Here is a 24,635-nt window from a genome sequence, read left to right on the forward strand (position 1 = left end):
GTGGTAGTTAATACATTTTCATTACTCCCTTCAGGATAACACTATTTAAGCTTGTATTGTCACACTTGATGCTCTTCACGTGTTGCCTATTTATCCTAATGTGTGTAACCTGGGTCTCACTCCCAGCGTCCTGGGACACTGACTAGCTCTTAGGGTTGGGCACTCCTGACCCGGGTCATAAACAAAAGTCACACAGTCAATCTGACCTTTTTTCACTCAAGCTTGGATGCAGGCTGGGGCCGGACTTACTCTGGTAGGCCGTAGGGTATCAAGCCAGGTATCACCAAGTGTCTTACACCAGTCAGGGAGCCACACTTTGCTCTCACTCCAAAAAAAAAACCACTCCTCCCCAAGGATGATATTTTATGCCAAAACAACTTGATTGAATATACATCTAGTATTCTTGTCATTTCAAGACTATTGGTTACAGTCTCCTTTACTTGATACAGTCTTAAAGTATATATACATCTACTATTCCCCCAGTCCTTTTACCCATCCCTTGGGGCTGTATAATCTAAGACTGTGCTTATAGCACTGGTTGTCACAAGGAAACTCCTTCAGGATCAGATCTCCCTGTCTGACCCCTTCTCCAGAGATGCACTGCAACGAGCTGCGCCCTCTGGCCTTGAATAGGCTCCTCCCTGTTCCTCCTCCTGGCTGGGTTTTCCTTTACCCCACAACAGCACTCATACTCCAGTTATTGCTGTGGTTGGTAATAACTTTGTCTTTCAACCGGCCTTAGGTTATTGGCCTTTCCAGGACATCCTCTCTCTCAGGGGCATAGCCAGACAGCAGATTTTGGGTGGGCCTAGGCAAGAAGTAGGTGGACACCAAGTGTTCTCCACCCCACCAAAAACATATCTCAGCTGGTGGAAAAATGCTTCTCTCCACCTTGGCAGTCTGCAGCAGGCAGGCGCTGAAAACTGAGAATGTGCAGGTGCCGGTATCGTGGAGAGTAGCATTTTCATTACCATCAGGGGGAAGTCTTCAGCTAGCAGAGATTGGGATCCCCACCAGCTACTGCTAAATGTGTATTACTGTTGGGTGGGCCTGAGCCCTATGTGGGTGGGCCCTGGCCCACCCCAGCCCACCTGTGGCTACACCACTGCTCTCTCTCCACGGGTCCCAGCGGGGCTAAAGGCAACCAAAGACCTCGTGCACTCCCCAGCAACATCATTTATTACCTCCCAAACTCCTCCTCAACTGTCCCTCTGCAACCAGGAACATTTCCTTCTGCACTTTTCCCAAACATCCCCCTTGGGGCTGGGCTTCTCACTCTTCCCTTTCAAACCCACTTCCCTCCTCCTAGTGACTGCAGGGAAGGGCTACCACTAGTCTAGCAATCCCCATTATAATGGGGGATTATATGTGCCTTTGAGTCTTTGCAGCCCTTTTGCTAAAGAAGACCATGTGAACAGGGAGAGTTACTCAAATCTATGTATTTTCATGGTCCTGGAAGGTACAGAAGATGCTAGAAAATATGTGAGATAGTTTACTGCAGTGTTTTCCCTTGCTCTCTGGATTCATCAGTGCTTGAGATTGAGTGAGTACACAGCAAGTTGAGGGCCCAGCTGGGTAGGAAGGACTGCTCGGCCCTCTGCACCTCTGATCTCCCCCTCCCCCCAAGGTCCCCCCCCACTTGCTCAGTCCCCCTTCCTCATCAAGGCCTGCTGTGAACCCACCTCTGAAACCCTGTCCTTTTCACTTAACCCTCCACTTCCCCAGGTACAAAACTTAGATTGTGAGCCCACTAGGGACAGAGAATGGGAGTGCATCTATTTCATATGCAATGAACTCAGCTGAAGTTTAGTATAGTTTGTAGGCTCTTTTGTTTATCTTAGAAGCACTATTCTTGTTTTAGATGTTCATAAACCTTCATGTAGAAATTCATATTGCATTAACATCTAAATCCTGATTTTACAAAGCTGGATATAAATGTATAAATGCCAAAAGGCAAGGGGACATTGAGTGTGTTGTAGGCAGGGCTAGGGCGAACCCAAGTTTGTAAATATTTATACCCATTTCAGCAGCGGAATAGATGTCTATGTCCAAAATGATGGATGTAGGGACTTAGACCAGCTTCCTGGGATGTCTAGGTGTCAAGGAAGTGCTGATATTTAGCAGCCCTTCACTAAATGATATAGAGGAGATCACCTCCTTAATCTCCTAGTGTTTGATGCCCCCCTCCCCACCAAAAAAAAGCAAAACTGGCAAGGGATGCTGGGCTTTGGGCTATGTTTCTACACTGGCCAACATAAACTTTTTGTTACCATTTCATATCAAATGTTAATGTTTCTTTTAGACATTGATTATTCTAAAATGGATGTTTCTGCTGCCTGTAACTGGTCCATAAACTTCTATTTCTCCATGTATTTTTTAATAGGCTCTATGTCTGCAGATCCTATTCTAATACTAACGGAACATGAGACATGCTGACCTGGACATCTCAAGTCCCATTTGTAATGGCCTCTGTTGGAGAGGATGTGGGAAAGAGGGCACTCTGGATTGTCTAAATGACTAGATGAGACTTCTAGATGATTAGTACATAAGTAGTGCCATACTGGGAAAGACCAAAGGTCCATCTAGCCCAGCATCCTGTCACCGACAGTGGCCAATCCAGGTCAAGGGCACCTGGCACGCTCCCTAAACGTAAAAACATTCCAGACAAGTTATACCTAAAAATGCGGAATTTTTCCAAGTCCATTTAATAGCGGTCTATGGACTTGTCCTTTAGGAATCTATCTAACCCCTTTTTAAACTCCGTCAAGCTAACCGCCCGTACCACGTTCTCCGGCAACGAATTCCAGAGTCTAATTACACGTTGGGTGAAGAAAACTTTTCTCCGATTCGTTTTAAATTTACCACACTGTAGCTTCAACTCATGCCCTCTAGTCCTAGTATTTTTGGATAGCGTGAACAGTCGCTTCACATCCACCCGATCCATTCCACTCATTATTTTATACACTTCTATCATATCTCCCCTCAGCCGTCTCTTCTCCAAGCTGAAAAGCCCTAGCCTTCTCAGCCTCTCTTCATAGGAAAGTCGTCCCATCCCCACTATCATTTTCGTCTAGGAGAAGGTGTTAATATAAATTCCATCATCAGCTAAAGTTAACATACCAAAGGATGTGTGTGTCTATTTGCAAGGGGTGGGAGGAAGGTTTGCTTCCTGGACTGGAGAAAGGAAGGGTAGGGAGTCTTACCAAGAGCACATTTGATCTTCAGTCTGATGTTAACAGCTAAAGGGTTCTTATGATGCTCTACAGCTTCAAGATTCTTGCAGGGGTGGGGTGAGCTTATGAAATATGAAAAAAATGACATGAGCTTGAGGAGAAACCAGATGTGTTTGATACCATCTGATCCCCTGTAGTGGGGGTGAGTCCTCCCTGAGGACGATAGTCCTCATTAAAAAAAAAAGTCTCCACTCATTAAGAATGGAGGTCAGAGCACATTTGAGATTCAAACATAGACGCCAACATTCAAAATGATTGGGGGTGCCAAACACAATACAAATTATGTCTCTCTGGATACAGTGAAGGAGCTTGCTCAATATTAGGGGGTACTTGGCACCCACAGGGCTATTTCTTGTGGAACCAGAGACATAGTTTATTTGCTGAGGTAGTTCTGAAGCTCTGTAATTCCTGTAGATGGGCTGGTTAAGTTGTCATGTGATAGGCAACTGAGCAAGTGGATGTTAAATTGTACAGCGCTGCGCAACCCTAGTAGCGCTCTAGAAATGTTAAGTAGTAGTAAGTAGTAGTAGTAGTAGTATATCCTGATACTATTTGGGTGTGATTTGGTATGATCTATTTGAGAAAAATGCACCAGTAAGATCTCATTTGTGTTTGTCATTTTGATGGTTGATTTCTGTTCTTTCTATGTGTAAAAGCCAATCAAGTTCAAGTTTAAGTTTAATAATAATAATAATAAAAAAAGAAATAATATACCAAATACCAAAGTGTAGATGCAGCTACAAAGTCTAGAAGGAAAAACACTTTTGTAACAAAACATAATATTACACTGACAACAGGCTGATGGCACAGGTGCTGACTTTTGTAGTGCCATGGAGGTGCACCTGCTGTGCCTCCTAACCCCCTGACTACCCTCTGCACCTCCAACCTCTCCCCCCTCCAAGGTCCTATTTTCTGATCCCTCTTCCTCAAGGCCTCCTTCTAGTCCCAACACACCATCTGAGACTTTGTCCCCATCAAAATCCATGCCTGCTGTACAAAATGTGCCTCCCAGAGCTTGTCCCTTCCCTGCCTTCTGACCCCCTCTCGGACCTACCTGGGATTCTACATGCTGGTGAAGTGAATCCAGGTGGAAATGGACCCCCTTTGTGGTATCCTCGCAGTTGTCCCTCTAGGGTGCATCCTTCCATATAAGGATATTTTCTCCATATTTGGGAGGATGCCCCCTAACAGTAGTACTGCTAGGGTCAGTGCTACCATTTTGGATCCTGGAGCAATACCAGGCAGGGACCAGAGGAGTCCTGCTCTTGTCCTGACCCACTCAACCACCATGGAGACCTTCACATAGGTCCCAGGCTCAAGGAACAGGACATATTTTGCATGAGTGGTGGAAAATTTATGACAAGAGGAAGGCCTTGAGGAGGAGGGGGAACTGGACAGTGGTCCAGGCTAAAAGAAGTAAAACAGGGCCACAGACCTTTATGTAAGGAGAGTAAATAAAAGCAGGAGAAAAAGGAAACCGATATGGTTCTCAAAGCAAGTGGCTGAGAAAATAAAGATTAAAGAGTTAGCGTTCCAGAAATATAGAAAATCTCAAGAGGAGGAACACGGGGAGGAATACCGGATGAAACTGAAAGAAGCCAAGAGAGAGGTACGTCTGGCGAAGGCGCAAGCGGAAGAACAAATGGCTCGAAATGTAAGGAGGGGAGACAAAAACTTCTTCAGGTATATTAGTGAAAGGAGAAAGACTATAAAGGGAATTGTGAGACTGAAAGATACAACGAAACGCTATGTAGAAAATGATGAAGAAAAAGCCAATTTGCTAACTAGATACTTTTGTTCTGTTTTCACTGAAGAAAACCCTGGGGAAGGACCAAGAGAGACTGGCAAAAGTACACCTGAAAATGAGGTGGATAGAGCGCCGTTCACGGAAGAGAGTGTGTATCAACAACTTGGAAAGCTAAAGGTGGACAAAGCCATGGGGCCGGACGGGATCCACCCCAGAATACTGAGGGAGCTCAGAGAGGTTCTGGCGGGTCCTCTTAAAGACTTGTTTAATAAATCCTTGGAGACGGGAGAGGTTCCGAGGGATTGGAGAACGGCGGAGGTGGTCCTTCTTCACAAAAGTGGGGATAGGGAAGAAGCTGGAAACTACAGGCCGGTAAGCCTCACTTCGGTTATTGGAAAAGTAAAGGAAGCCATGCTGAAGGAAAGGATAGTGAATTTCCTGGAAGCCAATAAGTTGCAAGATCCGAGACAACATGGTTTCACCAAAGGGAAATCGTGCCAAACGAATCTCATTGAATTCTTTGACTGGGTGACCGGAGAATTAAATCAAGGACGTGCTATGGACGTCATCTACTTAGATTTCAGCAAGGCTTTCGACACGGTTCCCCACAGGAGGCTCTGAAATAAACTAGATGGCCTGAAATTAGGACCCGAAGTGGTGAACTGGATTAGGAACTGGTTGACGGACAGACGCCAGAGGGTGGTGGTGAATGGAGTTCGCTCGGAGGAAGGAAAGGTGAGTAGTGGAGTGCCTCAGGGATCGGTGCTGGGGCCGATTCTGTTCAATATATTTGTGAGTGACATTGCCGAAGGGTTACAAGGTAAAGTTTGCCTTTTTGCGGATGACACCAAGATTTCCAACAGAGTGGACACCCCGGAGGGTGTGGAAAACATGAAAAAAGATCTGAAGAAGCTAGAAGAATGGTCTAACGTTTGGCAATTAAAATTCAATGCGAAGAAATGCAAAGTGATGCACTTAGGGAGTAGAAATCCAAGGGAGACGTATGTGTTAGGCGGGGAGAGTCTGATAGGCACGGACGGGGAGAGGGATCTTGGGGTGATAGTATCTGAGGACCTGAAGGCGACAAAACAGTGCGACAAGGCGGTGGCAGTAGCTAGAAGATTGCTAGGCTGTATAGAGAGAGGAGTGACCAGCAGAAGAAAGGAGGTTTTAATGCCCCTGTATAAGACGTTGGTGAGGCCCCACCTGGAGTATTGTGTTCAGTTTTGGAGGCCGTATCTTGCGAAGGATGTTAAAAAAATGGAAGCGGTGCAAAGAAAAGCTACGAGGATTGTATGGGATTTACGTTCCAAGACATATGAAGAGAGGCTTGCTGACCTGAACATGTACACCCTGGAGGAAAGGAGGAACAGGGGTGATATGATACAGACGTTCAAATATTTGAAAGGTATTAATCCGCAAATGAATCTTTTCCGGAGATGGGAAGGCGGTAGAACGAGAGGACATGAAATGAGATTGAAGGGGGGCAGACTCAGGAAAGATGTCAGGAAGTATTTCTTTACGGAGAGGGTGGTGGACGCTTGGAATGCCCTCCCGCGGGAGGTGGTGGAGATGAAAACGGTAACGGAGTTCAAACATGCGTGGGATATGCATAGAGGAATCCTGTGCAGAAGGAATGGATCCTCAGAAGCTTAGCTGAAATTGGGTGGCGGAGCAGTTGGGGGGAAGAGGGGGTGGTGGTTGGGAGGCGAGGATAGGGGAGGGCAGACTTATACGGTCTGTAACAGAGCCGGTGATGGGAGGCGGAATTGGTGGTTGGGAGGCGGGAAATACTGCTGGGCAGACTTATATGGTCTGTGCCCTGAAAAGGACAGGTACAAATTCAAGGTAAGGTATACACATATGAGTTTGTCATGGGCAGACTGGATGGACCATGCAGGTCTTTTTCTGCCGTCATCTACTATGTTACTATGGACAGGTGGGGGACCTTGGGGAGGAGATCAGAGGTGCAGGGGGACTGGATCACTGGGATGGGAATCTAGGGAGGAGGGTTGGCAATGAAAGGCATGTCGGGGAGGAGCAGACCATGTGGGGGCCTTTAGGAGGAGGATTAGAAGTGAAGGGGCATGTTGGGGGATTGAATAATGGGGGTCCTTGGAGTGGGGGATTGTAGGTACAAGGCTGTCAGGGAGGGAATCAAACTATGGAGGGACCTTGAGGGGGATTAGAAGTGCAGGAGCATATTGGGGGAAGGAGGACTCTGAAGTGCAGGGAGGGATGAGGGTCTGCTACTGCGATCTATTCTTCATTTGATTTTGTGTGGGCCCACTCCATGTTACATGTGGTGGTAGAAACTGTGAGCGCACTCCTGCCATTTGCCATGGCTTGCACTATGGTGCCAGTGCAGTAAGTGCTGCTGCCCTGTGCAATAAATGCAGGGTGGACACTGGGCATGCCCTCTGTATCTACCATACAGGCTTTCCACTTACTTTGAGCTAGTTTTTGCTACTGATGCGCGTTATGTGCAAAACCTTACCATACTTTAGGGTAATGTATTTTATCATCTGAGGTAATTCTTGCCTCATTTGCTTCTCATTAATAATTGCTGATAATATGCATATTCAATATTGCTTTTATGTACATTAATAAATTTCAGGCATTCCCTAAAGGTGCTTTTAGACCCTCCATTCAAATCTTGGCTGCATGCATGTCTCTGATCAGCTGAAACTATTTGGGCTAGATTTATTAAAAGCGTACTATTGTGCATTAATGTACACTGTTCACGGCAGGCCCCATTTTATGCAAAGGGACCTGTTTACTAATAACAGTGCACTGAGAGTGTTAATACAAGCTAACCTAGTAGAGAGCAAATGTAGCCCAAAGTGCATTCTATTGGAAAGAAAGACACTTAATACAACCAAGTATTTTAAGTGTCATTTTATTAATTTTAAAATAGTCAAAAAATTATTCACGCTTTCATTTTTTTGCATTGAAAGCAGAACAGTTTGCAGAACTGCCCAAAAATGTAATTGTTTTTTTTTTTTTAATCTTTTGTATTTTAAATTCTCCTATTTGCACAATATAGAAAATAACTGAGTAAAAACGTTACATTGCAAATGTTATGGGGAACTTCAGGCTCATTCCTCATATGTATGAGTATTCTTTTGCTTTACAATCACATTCCCCTTTATCTCATATGAGAAGGACCTCCAATCAAAGATATTTCCCCTAAGAAACTTATGACCTCTGTGAACTTTACGAATAATATTAGATGGTAGTATGTAATCCCACATGTAAAGGTCAGTTATTTGTCCAACAAAACTTTGATGTTGGTCAAAATCTCCTCCAAGAGAGTCCTGGTCTTGCCCCAACATGGCGATACCATTGGGCTGGATTTTATGCCCTGCTCTATAAATCTTCTTGATAATCTTTTACCATTGATCCAAAGAGCCGTGAAGCCAGATCTAGACTCCCAGGTTAAGCAAAGGTGGGACTGGGAGAAGGTGGTATCTGGTACCCGAATCAGTAACCCTGGACCACTCAGGTAAAAGCCAAAACGCCCATCCAGCTCTTGCCAGAGGGTCAGTTCATCATAATACTGTGTACGATAGGAGAAGAAAATGATTTCACGGTTCCTGGGTAACTCAGTTGCGAGTTTCATACAGAGAGTAAATGCTCTGAGTGACAGAGGTTTCTTTGGAAAGAGGAGTACATAGCTGTCACTAGTTTCCTCTGGAAAATGGAAGACTTTCTGACGAAGATCTAGAAGGAAAGGTAAAGAAAGGCATAAGTCACTTAGAGAGTAACAGGCCACCTAATTATTCATCAAATACCTTTGAAAATAATTCCATGGAAAGTTCCCCCACAGAGTTATACCTGTTATTTATGTTTCAACGGTTTTTATTGAAAACAGTGTACACTTTTGTCAACATCAAATGTTCAATATGTACAACCAGTCATATAATTCCCTTCTAATCAACCATCAAAGAAATCGGGTCTACTGCTTTCACTTTTTATTCCGTTTCTCCAATCCCCCCTCCCTTTCCCTGTCCCCCCCCCACCTCCTAACATTCCCCCCCCCCCTCTGTTAACGCTCCTATTCTCTCCCTCCCCCCGGAAAACTCACAATCATCTTAAAGAGGTATACCTGTTATTTAGTATTCACAAATTTTTGCATGCATATTTTATATAAAGCAGGCATGTAAATGATAAAACCCTTCCCCATCCTTCCCCTGGGAATGTCTCCATTTGGGTTAACATACACATATATAGGCTGCATACTCATAGGTTTATGTGCCAATCATGTAGCCAGTGCTTACATTTGGGGGGAACCTGAGCCCAAATTTGGAGGGGGGCATAAAACTTTGCCCTGCCCCTCACTCTCTGCCCCGCCCTACTCTCTATGCCCCACTCCCTACAATCAAGTATCTAAACAGGTGGGGAGCCCTAAGCCCTGCCAGCAGAAGTCCTTCACCTACGGCCTTGGCAGTCATTAGCTCTTTTCATGGTCTACTGCCACAGTGCCCCCCCCAAATGCTCAGTTTTCATGCATGCACAAAAACCAAGTATGCATGGGGGGGGGGGGGGGGCGGCGGCACAGCATGGTAGTAGCGACCCATGGAAAGAGCCATTGACTGCCAGACTGCTGGTGGCGGACAGGGCTTAGGGATCCTTGCCAGCCAGATGGTGCTGCAATTTGGGGGCAGGGGGGGAGAGCCTGAACCCAAAGCAGGTACTCCACAGGTCCCCCCCATGGCTATGCCACTGTTACTCAAAAATAAACAATAGGAACAATATTTAAACAGCTGTCTCAAACAAAAGATCCTAAAACAAAATAGAGAACTTAAATAATTAATGAAAAATATAATATATTAATTTCAAAAACCAATATAAAAAAATATACACATTTTTATTACAAAGTATCTAAAACCATATTACCACCCACATTCCCTAAAAGAATGTCCCATTAAAAACGATCACACACATGTATATAAGTCCAAACAGATACTGATTTCCATTAAAGCATACGATGACAACAGTTCTTCATGTCACCTGAACAGAACATGCAACGATATCAATTCTTCATTTCATTGATCCAAGAACCCAAAGTTCAAACAGATCACAGATGCTTGAAGCAGTGGTATAGCTAGGTGGGTCGCTAGGGCAGTGGCCACTTCCCCAAATGGAGTTCTGATGGCGCCGGTGCCTATTTTTTTATGCGGTCCTGCCGGTGCATCACGCCTACATGTACCTGTGTGCCTGCACAGTCTGTCCTCCGCTGCCCCTGAAGTATCAACCTGGCTATTCTTCTGGCTTGAATCCGAAGAAACGGAATGTAATAGGAACAGAAAGTGCTAAGATGTACTCTGGTGGAGTACATTGGAGTCCTAGGTCAGTGGTTCCCAGACCTGGCCCTGGAGGCACCCAGCCAGTCAGGTTTTCAGGAATGAATATTCATGACTGCGATTTGCATGCAGTGGGGGTAGTGCAGGCAAATCTCTCTCATGAATATTCATTGTGGATATCCTGAAAACCTGACTGGCTGGGTGCCTCCAGGTCCAGGAATCACTGTCCTGGATGATATGAAAATGCAGGCTGCCATCAGGCAGACTTAAAGGACTAGATTCTATATATGGCTCTGAAAATATTTCCGCCTAGGCATATTCTGTAAACTGAGCCTAAAATTAGGCGCAGTTTATAGACTATGCCTAGCAGCCATGCCTGCGCCTAATTCTAGGCATGTCCATTTATGCCAAGTAATACTTGATGTAAATACCAGAGCCTAAATTAGGTGGGGACCAGGTGTATTCTATAACCATACACATAGATTTTCAAAACAATGATAATGGTAAATTGGATTCCTATCCTGCTATTACCTCGTAGTTCTAAGTAGGTTACAGCTATTTATGAAGCCTGTTTCATTTAACTGGGAAGAAGGGGCATAATAATAAATTTAATAATAGTAGATCAGTAGTTAGCATGAGATACATATTTCTGAAACAGAAGTGTCTTCAAATTTTTCCTAAAAAGAATATAGGACTGAGAAGATTTAAATATAGGTGAAATCATAATCCACAATCTTGCTGCTTGAAATGCCAACCCTAATTCAAAGAAATGTAATCTCTTATTACCTTTTGATGGTGGAAAAGAATAACCTACAGTACCAGTACGTCTTGTTCTTAAAGCATAAATGAATATAAACTGTGGATATAGATAGTCTGGTGCCAAGTTATGTAGAAGTTTAAAGAGAAAACACGCCAATTTGAAATAGATTCTAGCCTCAATAGGCAACCACAGTCTGCCCATTCCACACTCTTGGCCATGCCCCCTTTTGGGCAGAGTGCATTCGAATTTACGCACACCACTTTACAGAATATGCCTAGCATGTTGTATGCGTAAATTCTAATTAATACAAATTAGTGTCAATAATTGCTTAAGTGGCAATTATCAGCGCTGATTGGCTTGTTAAGTAATTAAATTGCACGCACAAATCCAGAATACAACCGGATTTGCGTGTGCGATTTCAGTCGCACTAGATAGAATCCAGGGGAAAATGGGCCCATGGCTATTTGTGAAGCACCAGATGGAAAACCTTTTCTTCTTCAAAGTGTAGGTATATCTGGTAGACGGTTTTCTTGCAGCAACCATTATGTCTGGAATAGGCTCTGATAGGCCTAGAGTGGAGACCAAGTGCTGCACAATTTCCACACTATCAGGCTAAGGATTTGAGATTTGGATAGAAAAGAGCGCTGTCATCCTGAGTACTTGATGACGGAAATAAAGCTAACTAGTGTGGTGTAGAATTACAAGTCTTTTGAGCAAACAGAACCAGTTCTGACAAGGCCAGTGAGGTGCTGTAATTATCATGGTTGCCAGGCTCTGTTGGAATTTGTGTATAGTTTTTGCTGCGAGCAGTACGGGATATAAATACAAAGGGAAACCAAAGTTCAGAATATAACGAAGACATCCCTTGCCATTCAATAGAAGAATGAGTACACTGAGCAATAGGGGAGTAACTTTGCATTTTAATTGATGAAAGAGGTCTGTTTGAGGGGTCCCTCAAGGCTGAAACACGTTTTACAGGATTTGCTTATCCAGAGACCACCCTTGAGGTTGAAAATCTCTGCTGAGGCTGTTTGTTTCTGGACACCGGGGATAAATGTGCCTTGGAACTGGATGTGACTGGTAATGGCAAAATCCCAAATCCTTGTCACTTCCCAGCACAGATATAGTGATCCTGTTCCTCTTTGGCTTCTTTTGATATAGAACATGGCAACTTAGTTGTTCATCTGAACTAAAACATCAATTTTTTAGGAGAGATGAATATATAGGAGTTGATACCTCAAAAATATACAATACGGGAATACAAACTGGTATATTGCCAATGCTACAAATCACCGTCAGTTTGTAAATAAAGCCTGTATTCTCTTACAGTTATATCAAGAATGTGATAGTTAAACAAAAGAAACATCAAAGCTTCCTAGTGAGGCCATTCAATGTTGAATAACAGTACCACTACTGGGTACACCTCAACTGCGTGTGGAGAGTAAGACCATATCATTGGCTTCTATAATATCTACAAGGGTAAAAAAGAACCAAATGCAAAAAAACTCCTACAAAGGAGAAAAAGCTTTAGTTCCTTTAAAAAAAACCCTTTTTTTCTTAAAAAACTGTAGCTGCGAGAGAAAATGCTTTAATCATCTGCAATGGCGTTTCGAATATTACTCAAAAAATGGGAAATGCCCTTAACTGATGTAAACAAATTCTCTGTCAGGCCTGCATAATAAAGACATATTGAGAAAAGGTGCACCAATAAGTGCTTATCCGACTTTCACATGTCGTCTAGAGTAACTCTCAACGTTGTCCTCATCCCATCCTGTCTTCAATGCAATGCCAACTTTAGCTACAACCAAGCAAAAAAATCTTCAACAAGAGTGCCTTGTTTCGCTGAAGCACAGTGCTTCAGGAAGAAATGCTTCCAAATATGTTTCTTAATCGCCAGAAAAAGGAGTAGAAGGAGTAAAATATGGCCCAGAGTTCCAGAGGATATGGAGCAATCTTTGGATTGTGACTAGGCTTTCTGAGTAAGGTGGGAGTATTTCCCACCTGGCGCTGGAAGCATCTGTTAGGACTTAGTAATATACGAGTGGTATGAATTGGAAACTTGAGGGCAAGGTTGTGTGTGGATACTCACCGTTGCAGCATAGTCTAGAAAACAGAAACTAGATAGGGTGGTTCCATTGGAATCTGAGATTCCATCAAGGTCTTCTCTTGTTTAGGTGGGCAAAAGGGAATGCAGAAACCATATGTTCTAATATTTGTAAATAGGATTTGACTGACCATGGCAGAGGTTTGAATTTTGCAGACGTGAAGCATCAGAGACTGCAGAGTGTCTGAGGTCAAAGAACCTTTGCCTTGTACTGCGTCCAGAATAGCTCCTGTGAAAGAAATCTGGTTTGTGGGGCACAAGATTGAGGTGAATGGTGAAGCTGAGGCTTTGCAGTAGGTGAACTGTTTTTGTCTCTGAGAGCTAGAGTCAAGCTCTCTAAAGACACTGCTAGAAACTACTTGCAAGGTACAGAAATATCAAGTGATCATTCTTGTGCAGATATGTGGCTAGGACTACAAAACACTTGGTGAACATTCTTGGGCTGATGAGCAGCCAAAAGGGAGGGCCTTGTACTGATAATGGTCCATCTGGAGCATGAACCAGAGGTATCTTCTGCAATGTAGATGGATTGGAATGTTCATACAAGCTTCTTTGAGATCCAGAATGCACAGCCAATCCCCCTTCTTCAAACAAGGAAGGAAAAATGAAAGTACAAATGTTTATTTTGAACTTTTCTTCATAGAGAAAAAGTCAAGGACTCTGCTACATCGAATTCAGAGTCAAATTTGTTGTCTTTGGAGCAGCACAAGATCTTTCAAATTACAAGGGAACGGTGTAGAAGCACAATGGAATATTGACATGAACTGGACTGATGTAATTTTTTGTTCCGTGCCAATTAATGTATATGTAAAAGCGCAGTTCTTCAGGGAGCAGGATACGAGGGAATTTTGATTTGAGTACATTGGGTGGGTTGTGAGCGTGTCAATGAATGTGAGTGATGGGTGTGATAAGTGGTGGGCTCATGTTTGATTAACATTGATATTCAATAAACTTTAATAATTATTATATTGATGTCTCTGGAGAAAGATTGTTATATATTATAGTATACTAGTTCTCTAGTTAGGAATACTGTGCCCCTTGAATAGAGATTATACATTATAAACTATACATATAAGATGGGTCCTGTACTCACCTGCTTCTGCTAAAATAGCTGCTAGTTCAGCTTGCATCTGTGGGGACAGACTGGGTGAGAAACTCTATACCTTATGAAAGATGTTGTGCCATGTAAAGATGATGAGTTGCAATATATGCAAATTGTATCGCCCTTGGAATACTTTCTTATTCAAGTGCTTTAGAAGCCTAAGGTCTTTGCCAGGTGGCATGACTGAAAATTCCCTGCATTTCCTTGCCTTTTTCAAAGTTGATTTAACTATGACAGAGGAGTATTTTTCTGGACTTGGAACAGTCTACCTAGGTCCTTAAAGGAGATTGACGACCATGAAATTTTCAAGAGATCCTTAAAAACATTTCTGTTTGAGAAGGCATATCTCAACTATATCTCTCAGCCCACACCTTCTTCGTACCTGTTTCAAACAGTTCTTGCCCTTATTGATATGCAATTTTTGTAAGCTGCATTGTGCCCACTTTTGTGGGAAAATGTCGGGGTATAAGTGTACTAAAAATAAATAAATACAATTGGACTTTTTATTTCATGGCCATCTTTTTGGAGAAAGGTTGGATAGTAAGTGGGGCTTGTCACATATGAAGCTGCTGCTTCTAAAGAAGGCTATGAATTGGTACAGCACCTGTAGCCTTTGGGGCCACAATTTACCAGATACATCTGCTCTTGGTTCTATTTCCTACTGAAGTGGGAACGGCACCTCCATTGTCATTTATTAAACAAATTTTAGATATGAGGTACTCTTAAAAGGGACTCATTCTATGTTGGGGAAGGAGATAGACAAACTGAAGTCCTGTAGAGTAGTCATCTGTTTCTAGGGAGGATTCTGGAGGAATGTAGACTAGGTCAAAACGTCTTCCAGAGCACCTTGTGAGATGTCAGAATATGGGGAGGGACATGATAGTGAGTAGCTTCCTTGATGCTCTGAATCTGAAGTACAAAGTAGAGAAACTATTGGATACTGAGAAGAATATTTGTCTCTGCGTAGGAGTTACACCAGTAGATAGAGATACATTGCACTGGGTTGTCAATATTGAACCTTTGGTGAGTCCTTGTAGTATCTCTTAACAAATTTGTTGAATATCTTTTGCAGGAACAAATTAGGTTGTTCTGGAAGGGACACAAAAGCAGATGACAATGATTCATCCATTATTGTCACTAGAACTGGAGTTGAAGATATCCGAGGCTGGAGCACAGGAGAGGGTTGATGCTGAACTGAGGAGCCAGTGGAGTCCTGTGCAGTACCCACACTAGCATTATAAAACAGTTCCTGTGCTGAATCTCACAGACAATCTAATATGTGTGCACTGAAATGGCTGCATTGACTGAGGTCAGAATGTGTCAGTGCTGCCCCTGAGCTGTCTTTTTGAGGGAGTAGACTGCACTAAAGATGGATATGGGAATGTTCTGAGGAGACACACATACAGTACACATTCTTCAACCTTGATAGGTTTGCACTTTTGCAGGGGTCACAGAGGACACCTTCACTTTAGGACCATGTGAGTATTCTGAAGATGATTGTTTGTTCGGCTTAGCATTTTCCAAGGAGCATTTCAGCATTTTAATTGATTTCTGGTGCTCTTCCTTTGCAGGTGAACTTCTGAAGTTATGTTGTAGGATGATGAATGTAACGCACAATCAGTCAATCTCTGCACAGACAAAGCCCTCTTTCCTACCTCAGAATTCTTTCAAAAAGCCTCTTTTCCACTTTATATTGGTTTAAAAGCTGGTTAAAATGATATTTTCAGGTTCATGGACATATACCCACAATGCTTATAACCAGCTTGGTTATGGTAGGAGCTGAGGCAGATTAAAAACCTGGAGTGGTGGTTGAAATGTTGGATCTTCCTCCTACATTGAGGGCAGGGGCAGAATCCTAACTTTGGTTGGGACGTGCTGAGTAACCAAAAAGAAGAAATAATAACCTAAAGGGCCCTTTTACTAAGGACATTAAGCCCTAATGCATGCTTAGGGTGCGAGAAAAAGCATTTTGTGGAATTTTGCCTGTTAGAGCCTAAAATTAACCTCCTTTTGTGTTGACAATGTAGAGTACTCTTAAAGTTTACTCAAAGCTAGCAGTGTAGATTATTCTCCTTTGGTAAAATAGACACAGTAAAAGATTTGAGGGAAATCAGGAGTTTAGTAAAGGTTGAGAAATAAAACAAAAGAAATTACAAGGTGATATCTTTTTACTGGACTAATATAATACAGTCAAACCCATTTAATACCACAATGGTTACTATCATGCCCCGCTTAATATCACATCATTTTTATCCCCAGTCAGCACCCATTGTAATTTACAAGAACTTATTACGCCTATTGTCAGTCTGCGTAATATCACATATCGGTTAATGTCAACCAGTTTAGCCCCTTGGTGATTCAAAACCTACCGCTTAATGTCACAAAGTGACGATCCATGCCGCTAAACAGCCAATCACAGTGCTCTTCTTTATCACATGACAAATGCTAGTTCAGCTGCAGCGTCAGGATTAGCAGTGACGTGTAGGTCTACACATGCACTTTAAAATAATGGCTAAGCGTAAGCGTGTCGATTTGGACTTAAACACAAAAATAGAGATTATAAAAATGTTGCATAACAACTGTAAGCGCAAAGATATTGCAGAAAAGTTTGGTATTGACATTTCCACTGTGTCAAAACTAGCTAACAAGGAGGACAAAATAATAAAGGATTTTCATTCGTCACTAGCAGCAGCAAGCTGTAAGCGCATGTGAACTAGCCTGTACACGGACGTTGAAGGGGCATTGTTAAATTGGTTTAAAAGACTCGCGCTGCACAACTTCTAGTAAATGGCCGATGCTTACAGAGATTTCTGAATGTCTGGCTAAAGAGATGGGGTTACCCGAATGGAAATGTTCCAATGGATTCCTTGAATGCTTTAAAAAAACCACCATAACATCGTTTTCAAGGTTGCTGCTGGTGAGCATGCTAGTGTAAAGCAGGAAGCAGTGAGCGGTTGGCTTTCCCATTTGCCAAAAATAATGGGGGGCTACAGACCAGATGTGTTCAACATGGATGAAACTGGCGTCTTTTACAAACTGTTACCAGACCGAACGTTGTGCTTCAAAAAAGAAAAGTGCCATGGTGGAAAAAGAGCTAAAGACTGCCTCACAGCCGCAATTTGCTGCCACACGTCTGGCACTGACAAGTGCTCACTATTTGTAATCAGAAAATCACAAAATCCTCACTATTTCAAAAATGTAAAATGCCTTCTGGTGACTTACAAGGCAAACAAACATGCATGGATGATGGGAGAACTGTTTGAAGATTGGGTGGTTGCATTTGACAAAACAATGATACAAATGAAGAGGAAGCCCCTCCAAAGGGACACCACCTTGCAAGTGGTGGAGGGGCTTCCGTGTTTCAATGACTCAGAGGGCTATGCTGTAGGGTTACCCATATCAGACAGGCCTCTGAGGAGAAACCAGACAAAGAGTTTCCCAACCTGGAGGAACCAAGATGGTGTTGAGGGAGGACGTACGCTAGTTGAGTTCCCGTTTTACACCAGAATGCCTGAAGAAGAAGGCGCGCTCCCCAGAGAATGGGGAAGAGAAAAGGCAAAGCCGTGGTGCTGTCCTGCTCGAACACGGCTGGGGTTCCCACCACTTCTCAGTCTATTGTGGAGAGATTCAGGGTCATAACATCGGGGATATCGGTTCTTGCTTCGGGGAACAGCAAGGCTTTATTGCCGAATCTCAGTGGAGGGAGTGACTTTGAGTCCCCCTGTTGGCACGACCCCTCCAAGATGCGGAAATAGTAATTTATTTTTTATTTTTATTTTTTGTTACATTTCTACCCCGCGCTTTTCCACTCATGGCAGGCTCAATGCGGCAGGCAATGGAGGGTTAAGTGACTTGCCCAGAGTCACAAGGAGCTGCCTGTGTCGGGAATCAAACTCAGTTCCTCAGTTCCCCAGGACCAAAGTCCACCACCCTAACCACTATGGAGGTCAATAATGGAAACGCCCGAAGTGGGTTAGGATTTTCTTGTGACCCGAGGAGGTCCTGGTGCAGCATCAACTCTGGATAATAAACCAACTGTGGGATTGGAGAGTGAGCTCTTCCCCCCGAAGATATCTGGAGCAGTTTCTGTGGAGAAATTGGACTTGGTGAAGCCAATAATGTCATAAAGGACATACTATAGGAACTGCAGCAGAATGTGAATAACTGTCTTCTTCAGATGTTTAAAATTTTTCACTATGTGAGTTAAAGAATTTATATTAATACTTATCTAACAAAGTGGAAGTCCAAGATATAAAAATAGAGACTTTGATTACGGAAATGGCTTCTCTATGAAAATTAGATAATTTGGTAATGAAGAATAGTTATCTTTCTTGTAAAAATTTGAATTTCTGGAGAACCAATTAAGGGAAAATAACTTGAGAATGATAAATTTACCTATAATATCCTAGATATAAGCTACTGATTTCTTGAAGAAATATTTCTCTGATACTTTGCTAATACCTTCTGATAGCCACCTTTTGGTGACTAAAATTATATTTCCTTTAAAATCTTCTTTCAGAGGGGTTTTAGAATATGGGGGAGTCGGGGTTAGGAAGGTCAGGAGGGATGGGGGAGGGGGGGGGTAGGGCAAAGTAGTAGAGGGAAGGGAAGGAGATTGGGCCTGCAGGAAGAAATAAATTTAGATGGGAAAGACAAAACTCAAGGATTTCACGGGTCACCACAGATATTTGAGGGGAGGGATAAGCTGGGATAGCCCTCTAATCTAAAAGTTATGTACTTTTTAAAAAACCAGCGTAATGGAATTACTTAAACAGAAAAATGGTTAAGATCTTATCATGGAATGTGGGGGGCATAATATCACCAGTCAAACGATCTAAGATATTACAAACACTGAATAGACAAAAAGCACAAGTAGTTCTACTTCAAGAAACGCATCTGAATGCCAGTGAACACAAAAAACTGTGCTGGTGGTGGGTGGGGGACCTGGTGGATAGTCCCACGACCAACAAAAAAGCGGGAGTGGCAATTCTATTTCGAAAAGGGCTCCAATATGTATTACATGGTAGGGTTACTGACTCTCAGGGGAGATATGTCATTCAACACATCACATTAAATAATAGACCATTGCTATTAGTTAATATCTACGCCCCAAATCAATATGATAAGCATTTTTCCAGAACCTTATCAGGCAGATACAGAGATTTGAACAGATGCCGGTGATAGTGGGTGGAGATTTTAATCAGGTGTACGACCCATTGGTGGACAGCACTGGCCCCTCTCGGATTAGACCACTGAATTATTCCAGGGGAGTGCCTTGGGTGTGCTCAAAACTGGAGCTGTTGGATTCCTGGCGTTTGCTACATCCAGGAGAGCGTGACTACACCCATTTATCTAGAGCTCATGGGACGCAGTCACGTATTGATTACCTGTTGGTATCACAACATATTGCAACTCACCTGGTACAGGCGGAGATAGGCCCAACCCAGGTGTCGGACCATGCAATGATTTGGGTATCTCTGAAATGGAATAATGAACCCACGAGACCTCCTTACTGGAGATTCCCCAGGGCGTTATATTATGATTCCCATTTTCATACTTTTATGAAGGAAAAATGGGAAGAATATGGGGAACTCAATCGAGAGAGCTTTCAATTAAATCCAGTACTATTCTGGGAGGCCGCTAAGGCTGTATTGCGGGGACATATAATATCATACACAGCTCATAAAAAGAAAATGAGGGAGGCTGAGATGAGACGACTGGAGATGAGAGTGCGCTCTCTCAGACAACTATATGGGAGAACACAATCTAGTGCCCACAAGAAAGCATTGGTGATAGCACAGACAGAACTTAATCAATTAATTCATTCCTGCACACAAAAATCCTTGATATACTATAAATATCAGATGTACCAATATGCCAATAAACAAGGAAAACTCTTAGCGAGGCTGATTACCCAAACGAGGGGGAGGAGATGGGTAACACAACTCACAGACGCACAAGGCACTAGACATCACACAAACGAGAATATTAATAGAGTATTTGAAGCCTTTTATACCAGTTTATATTCACCACCAGAAAACGAGGGACTGGAAGCAATGTCATATTTAGAGGGGCAGAATCTCCCCCGACTTGGGAGGGACCAGCAAGAGATATTGAATGCAGCTATCACAGTGGAGGAGGTTCAGTGGTGTATACGAGATAGCCCTATGTATAAAGCACCGGGAATAGATGGATTCACATCAGAGTGGTACAAACTTTTAATCGATGAGATTGGAGAGTGTTTAACAAAGGTCTTTAATACTTATGTAACACACGGGGAACTCCCATCTTCACTGCGGACAGCACAAATAATTGTATTATTGAAGCCAGGGAGGGATCCAACCTTGGCAGAATCCTATCGTCCAATATCCCTAATCGCATATGAAGCTAAATTGTTTGCGAAAGTGCTGTCAAATAGGTTGGCTAGATTTTTACCTCAATTGGTGCTTGATCCTCAGGTAGGATTTATACGAAACCGATCGGTTGTGAAAAATCTGAGGAAGATTTTACTGGCATTGGAGCAGATTAAAAACGATAAGATCCCTTCAGTGCTGATTAGTTTTGATGCCCACAAAGCCTTCGATCGGGTGCGGTGGGACTTCCTATTCGCGGTACAGGAGACTTACGGTATAACGGGGTTCTTTCAGGAAGCCATTAAGACACTATACCATGACCCATAGGCAGAGGTTTTGGCGAATGGAGTGACATCCCGAAGATTTGAGATAGCAAGAGGCACTAGACAAGGCTGTCCCTTATCCCCTCTCCTGTTTGTGTTGGTGATCGATCCTTTAATTAGAGATATTGTGGGGATGACAGAGATCCAGGGGATACATGTGGGGCATGAACATTTTAAAATATCCGCTTTTGCGGATGACTTACTGGTAATTCTCAGCCAACCTAGTACATCTTTGCCAGTGACTTTGGAGCTCTTTCAGGAATTTGGGGATTTCTCAGGGTTTGGACTTAATTTAGACAAATCTGAGATCCAACCATTAAACGTGACAGCTGACGAGTGGTCTCGCTTAGCTTGCCCACTCAGGAGAATAGATGGATCATTCATCTATTTAGGCATACAATTACCGGGGGATCCCTCAAAGCTATACCAAAAGAATATCACTGCCCTATTTGAGTATACAAAACGCCTATTAGAGAGATGGTCTAATTTGCCAATATCTTTGTTGGGACGAATTAGCTTATTTAATATGATCCTATTCCCGAAGTGGCTTTACTGCTTCCAAATACTACCAATATATCTTCTGAGAAGAGACTGGAGAAAATTGATGGGTCTGCTCTCTAAATTTTTTTGGAAAAAGAAAAGACCCCAAATAAAATGGCAAAACATGTTAGACAATTGGGAGCGGGGAGGTATGGGTGTTCTAGATTTACTCAGATACAATAGAGCCTGCTTAATGAGACATATAGGGGATTGGGTAACGGGAACAACGTTTCATACACCACGAGCCGTGGAGGAAGCATGGGTTAATCCGCTGCAACTGCAATATGTGTTACAAGCCAAACAATCCTCTCTCCCGAAAAATATCAAAAATAGTTTGTTGGCTAGACCGCTTAGGCTGGCGTGGAGAGAACTTGGCCGCACATGGGAGTTTGATGCCCACCAAAATGGGTTAATGCCTATAATAGGGAACGGAGACTTTCTCCCAGGTATGGACAACTTCCGATTTAGAACTTGGGGACAAAAAGGAATACATAATGTGCAAGATATGGTAGACCTCACTGGCAAAATTAAACGTTTAGATTCTTTGGGATTGGGAACGATCACAGGAATGGACGTCTTTGCATACCAACAGATTTCTCACTATATTATGGGAATTCCGAAGCAATCACTTGTTAAGGATGTACCCAATAAAATAGATAAACTATACGAACTACCCACAAGCGAAGCTATATCAATATCACTCCTTCATAAAAGGCTCCAACAACAAGAACAACATAAACACATAGACCATATTATGGTGAAATGGTCAACGGATACTAAAATAAGGATAACAATGCAAATGCTGATGAGCAGTATGAGACAGATTCCTAGGAATATACACAGCGCAGAGCTAAGAGAATGTCAGGGTCGGATAATCTTACGGGCCTACACATCTAGATCGAGACTCTATAACATGGGAAGAATGGATTCCCCTACATGTGAGAGATGTAAAGAAGCCCCTGGTACCTTTTATCATGCTATATGGGAATGCCAACAGATCCAACAGTTCTGGATCAAGATATTTGGGTTTTTAGGATTTTTGCTACATAAGAACATTTTGATAAGACCAGAACATGCTATCCTGGGAATGGACGTCGTACAGGGGGCTGGTGCTGTTCACCATAACCTGTTGATATACAAAGCATGCTTAATAGGGAAAAAATGCATAATGATCAATTGGGTTAAACCGGATCCTCCCACATATTGGCAATGGCGTAATAGATTCCATGCCTTGTTGCTTATGGAACTGAGGGGTGTCTACCTGAGAGTCAAAAGACAAAAAGAATTATATTTTACCTGGAAGAGCTATATCCATATTCTTGCACCCAGAGCCCGTAGCTATATACTTAATCGTTTGGGGGACCCTCACATTCCTACATGACACACTCAGCAATAACTTACGGTGACATACATTAATTGAGTTTTTGAGATTTTCCTGCAGTAAAGGGGGGGGGGGAGGGGGGGAAGGAGAAGGGGTGGGATATAGGGGATCTCAGGAAAGGGAGTATAGCAGAGATACTGAACACTGCATTTAGGGGGAGAGGTGGCGGAAGAAGAACATCTTGGACTGACAACAATGGGGCGATGGCTTCCATGCACAGCTCAGATTATGTTTTCTAACAGATGTATATACCTGTTATCATAGCTACTAGATACTAATAAGTGGGCTGTTTACAATTACATACTGTTTCAGTATCTATACGATAAGGAGGGGTCAGATGGGGGAGGGAATAAATTGGGGATATTTTGAAGAAATTGACTTGACGCATGTATCAGACATAATAGACCATGGTTGTCTTAGCAATGTTCTTTGTTACAAAGTTCTGAATGTAATGTTGAAATAATACGTCAATAAACAGACTTACAATAAAATCTTCTTTCAGAGAAAAGAGATGTAAGTTTAACTGACATTTTGGAAAATTCAGAAGTTATAGATAGAGTTATATTATTAGTGACTTTTGTCTTTGATTAGATAGGAACGTTTTGAAATTGTATTTCCGATACATGGTTGATAGTTTTTTGGGTTCAAAGATGAATATATTTCCTGACACATCAAGGGAATCGCAGACTGGGAGGTGTGAAGTCTTGGCTATTAAGCCAGGAATCATTGCCCCAGGTGGGACCTTCCTAGCACGATTCCCTTGTAAGTGTTTTATTTTCCTTATTACTTATTTGTTTGAACCTAAGAAATTATAAGAGTTTGTGGAAACAGATGAAGAATCCTCTGCAGCAACTTCCTTCAGTTACCACTGTACCGGCTGCAATAACCGATTAACCTTCCTCCCTCAGAAAATGTGAAGTGTAAGATTAACCATTTTGAGTTTTTATTTTCTTTAAGATTGTTTTCCTGATCTTGGATCTTCCAATTGGTGACAATTATGTAAATACTAGCCATTGAGCCCGTAAAAACGGGCTAGTATAGGAAAGAGGGGGTTGAAAGCCCCTTCCCGTCACCGCTGCAAGGCCCCCCTGCCGCCGAGCTCGCCCCCCCCGAGTTGCTGCCACCCCTCCATCCGGCCCGGGCCCTCGCTCCGCTATTGAAACAGCGAGGGAACGCAGCACACAGCTCTGCTCTGCTGAGCTGCCGTCGGCCTTCCTTCTTCTTCTCTGCCTGTGTCCCGCCCTCGTGTGATGTAACATCGTCGAGGGCGGGACACAGGCAGAGAAGAAGAAGGAAGGACGGCAGCTCAGCAGAGCTGTGTGCTGCGTTCCCTCGCTGTTTCAATAGCGGAGCGAGGGCCCGGAGGGTGGGGGAGTGTTAGCGATGGCGGTTTCGTCCATCGCAAATGCATTGCGCAGTAGAGACCCTCTCTGTTCCGCCCCCATCATCACGTACTGACGCGGGGGTGGGGCAGAGAGGGTCTCTACTGCGCATTTGCGAGTGAGTATGACACTCGCCATTTATATGTTTGATATATTGTTGAGAGAAAATGTTTTCCTTTTTATATTAATTTCTGTATTTCCTTACATTTATGTGATAAATGTGAATGTAATTAAGTAAAATCTCTCTATATAAAACGCACCTCCAACGTTCTAATGAAGCCGAAAGCTTCAAAGTTCTAAGTTTGTAGTTGTGTAGATCGCTGTTTGCCCATGAGTGTCTGCCCCGCCCTCGCGTCACAACGTGATGACGAGGGCGGAGCACTGACACTCGCCGAATTGCATCG

At 43.0% G+C, this 24,635-nt stretch overlaps 1 protein-coding gene across 1 annotated transcript in view; it reads right to left on the minus strand.

Annotated features, from left to right (window-relative positions):
• Positions 1–7,863: 7,863 nt before the first annotated feature.
• LOC115467264 overlaps positions 7,864–24,635 on the minus strand; it is a 145,507-nt gene continuing 128,735 nt past the window's right edge. Inside the window, 2 exon segments of the mRNA XM_030199080.1 lie at positions 7,864–8,368; positions 8,371–8,703. Coding sequence (XP_030054940.1) covers positions 8,079–8,368; positions 8,371–8,703 — 623 coding nt within the window. The 3' untranslated portion in view covers positions 7,864–8,078.

The sequence above is a fragment of the Microcaecilia unicolor genome, chromosome 3 (genome assembly GCF_901765095.1).
Source record: "Microcaecilia unicolor chromosome 3, aMicUni1.1, whole genome shotgun sequence".
Taxonomy (NCBI): domain Eukaryota; kingdom Metazoa; phylum Chordata; class Amphibia; order Gymnophiona; family Siphonopidae; genus Microcaecilia; species Microcaecilia unicolor.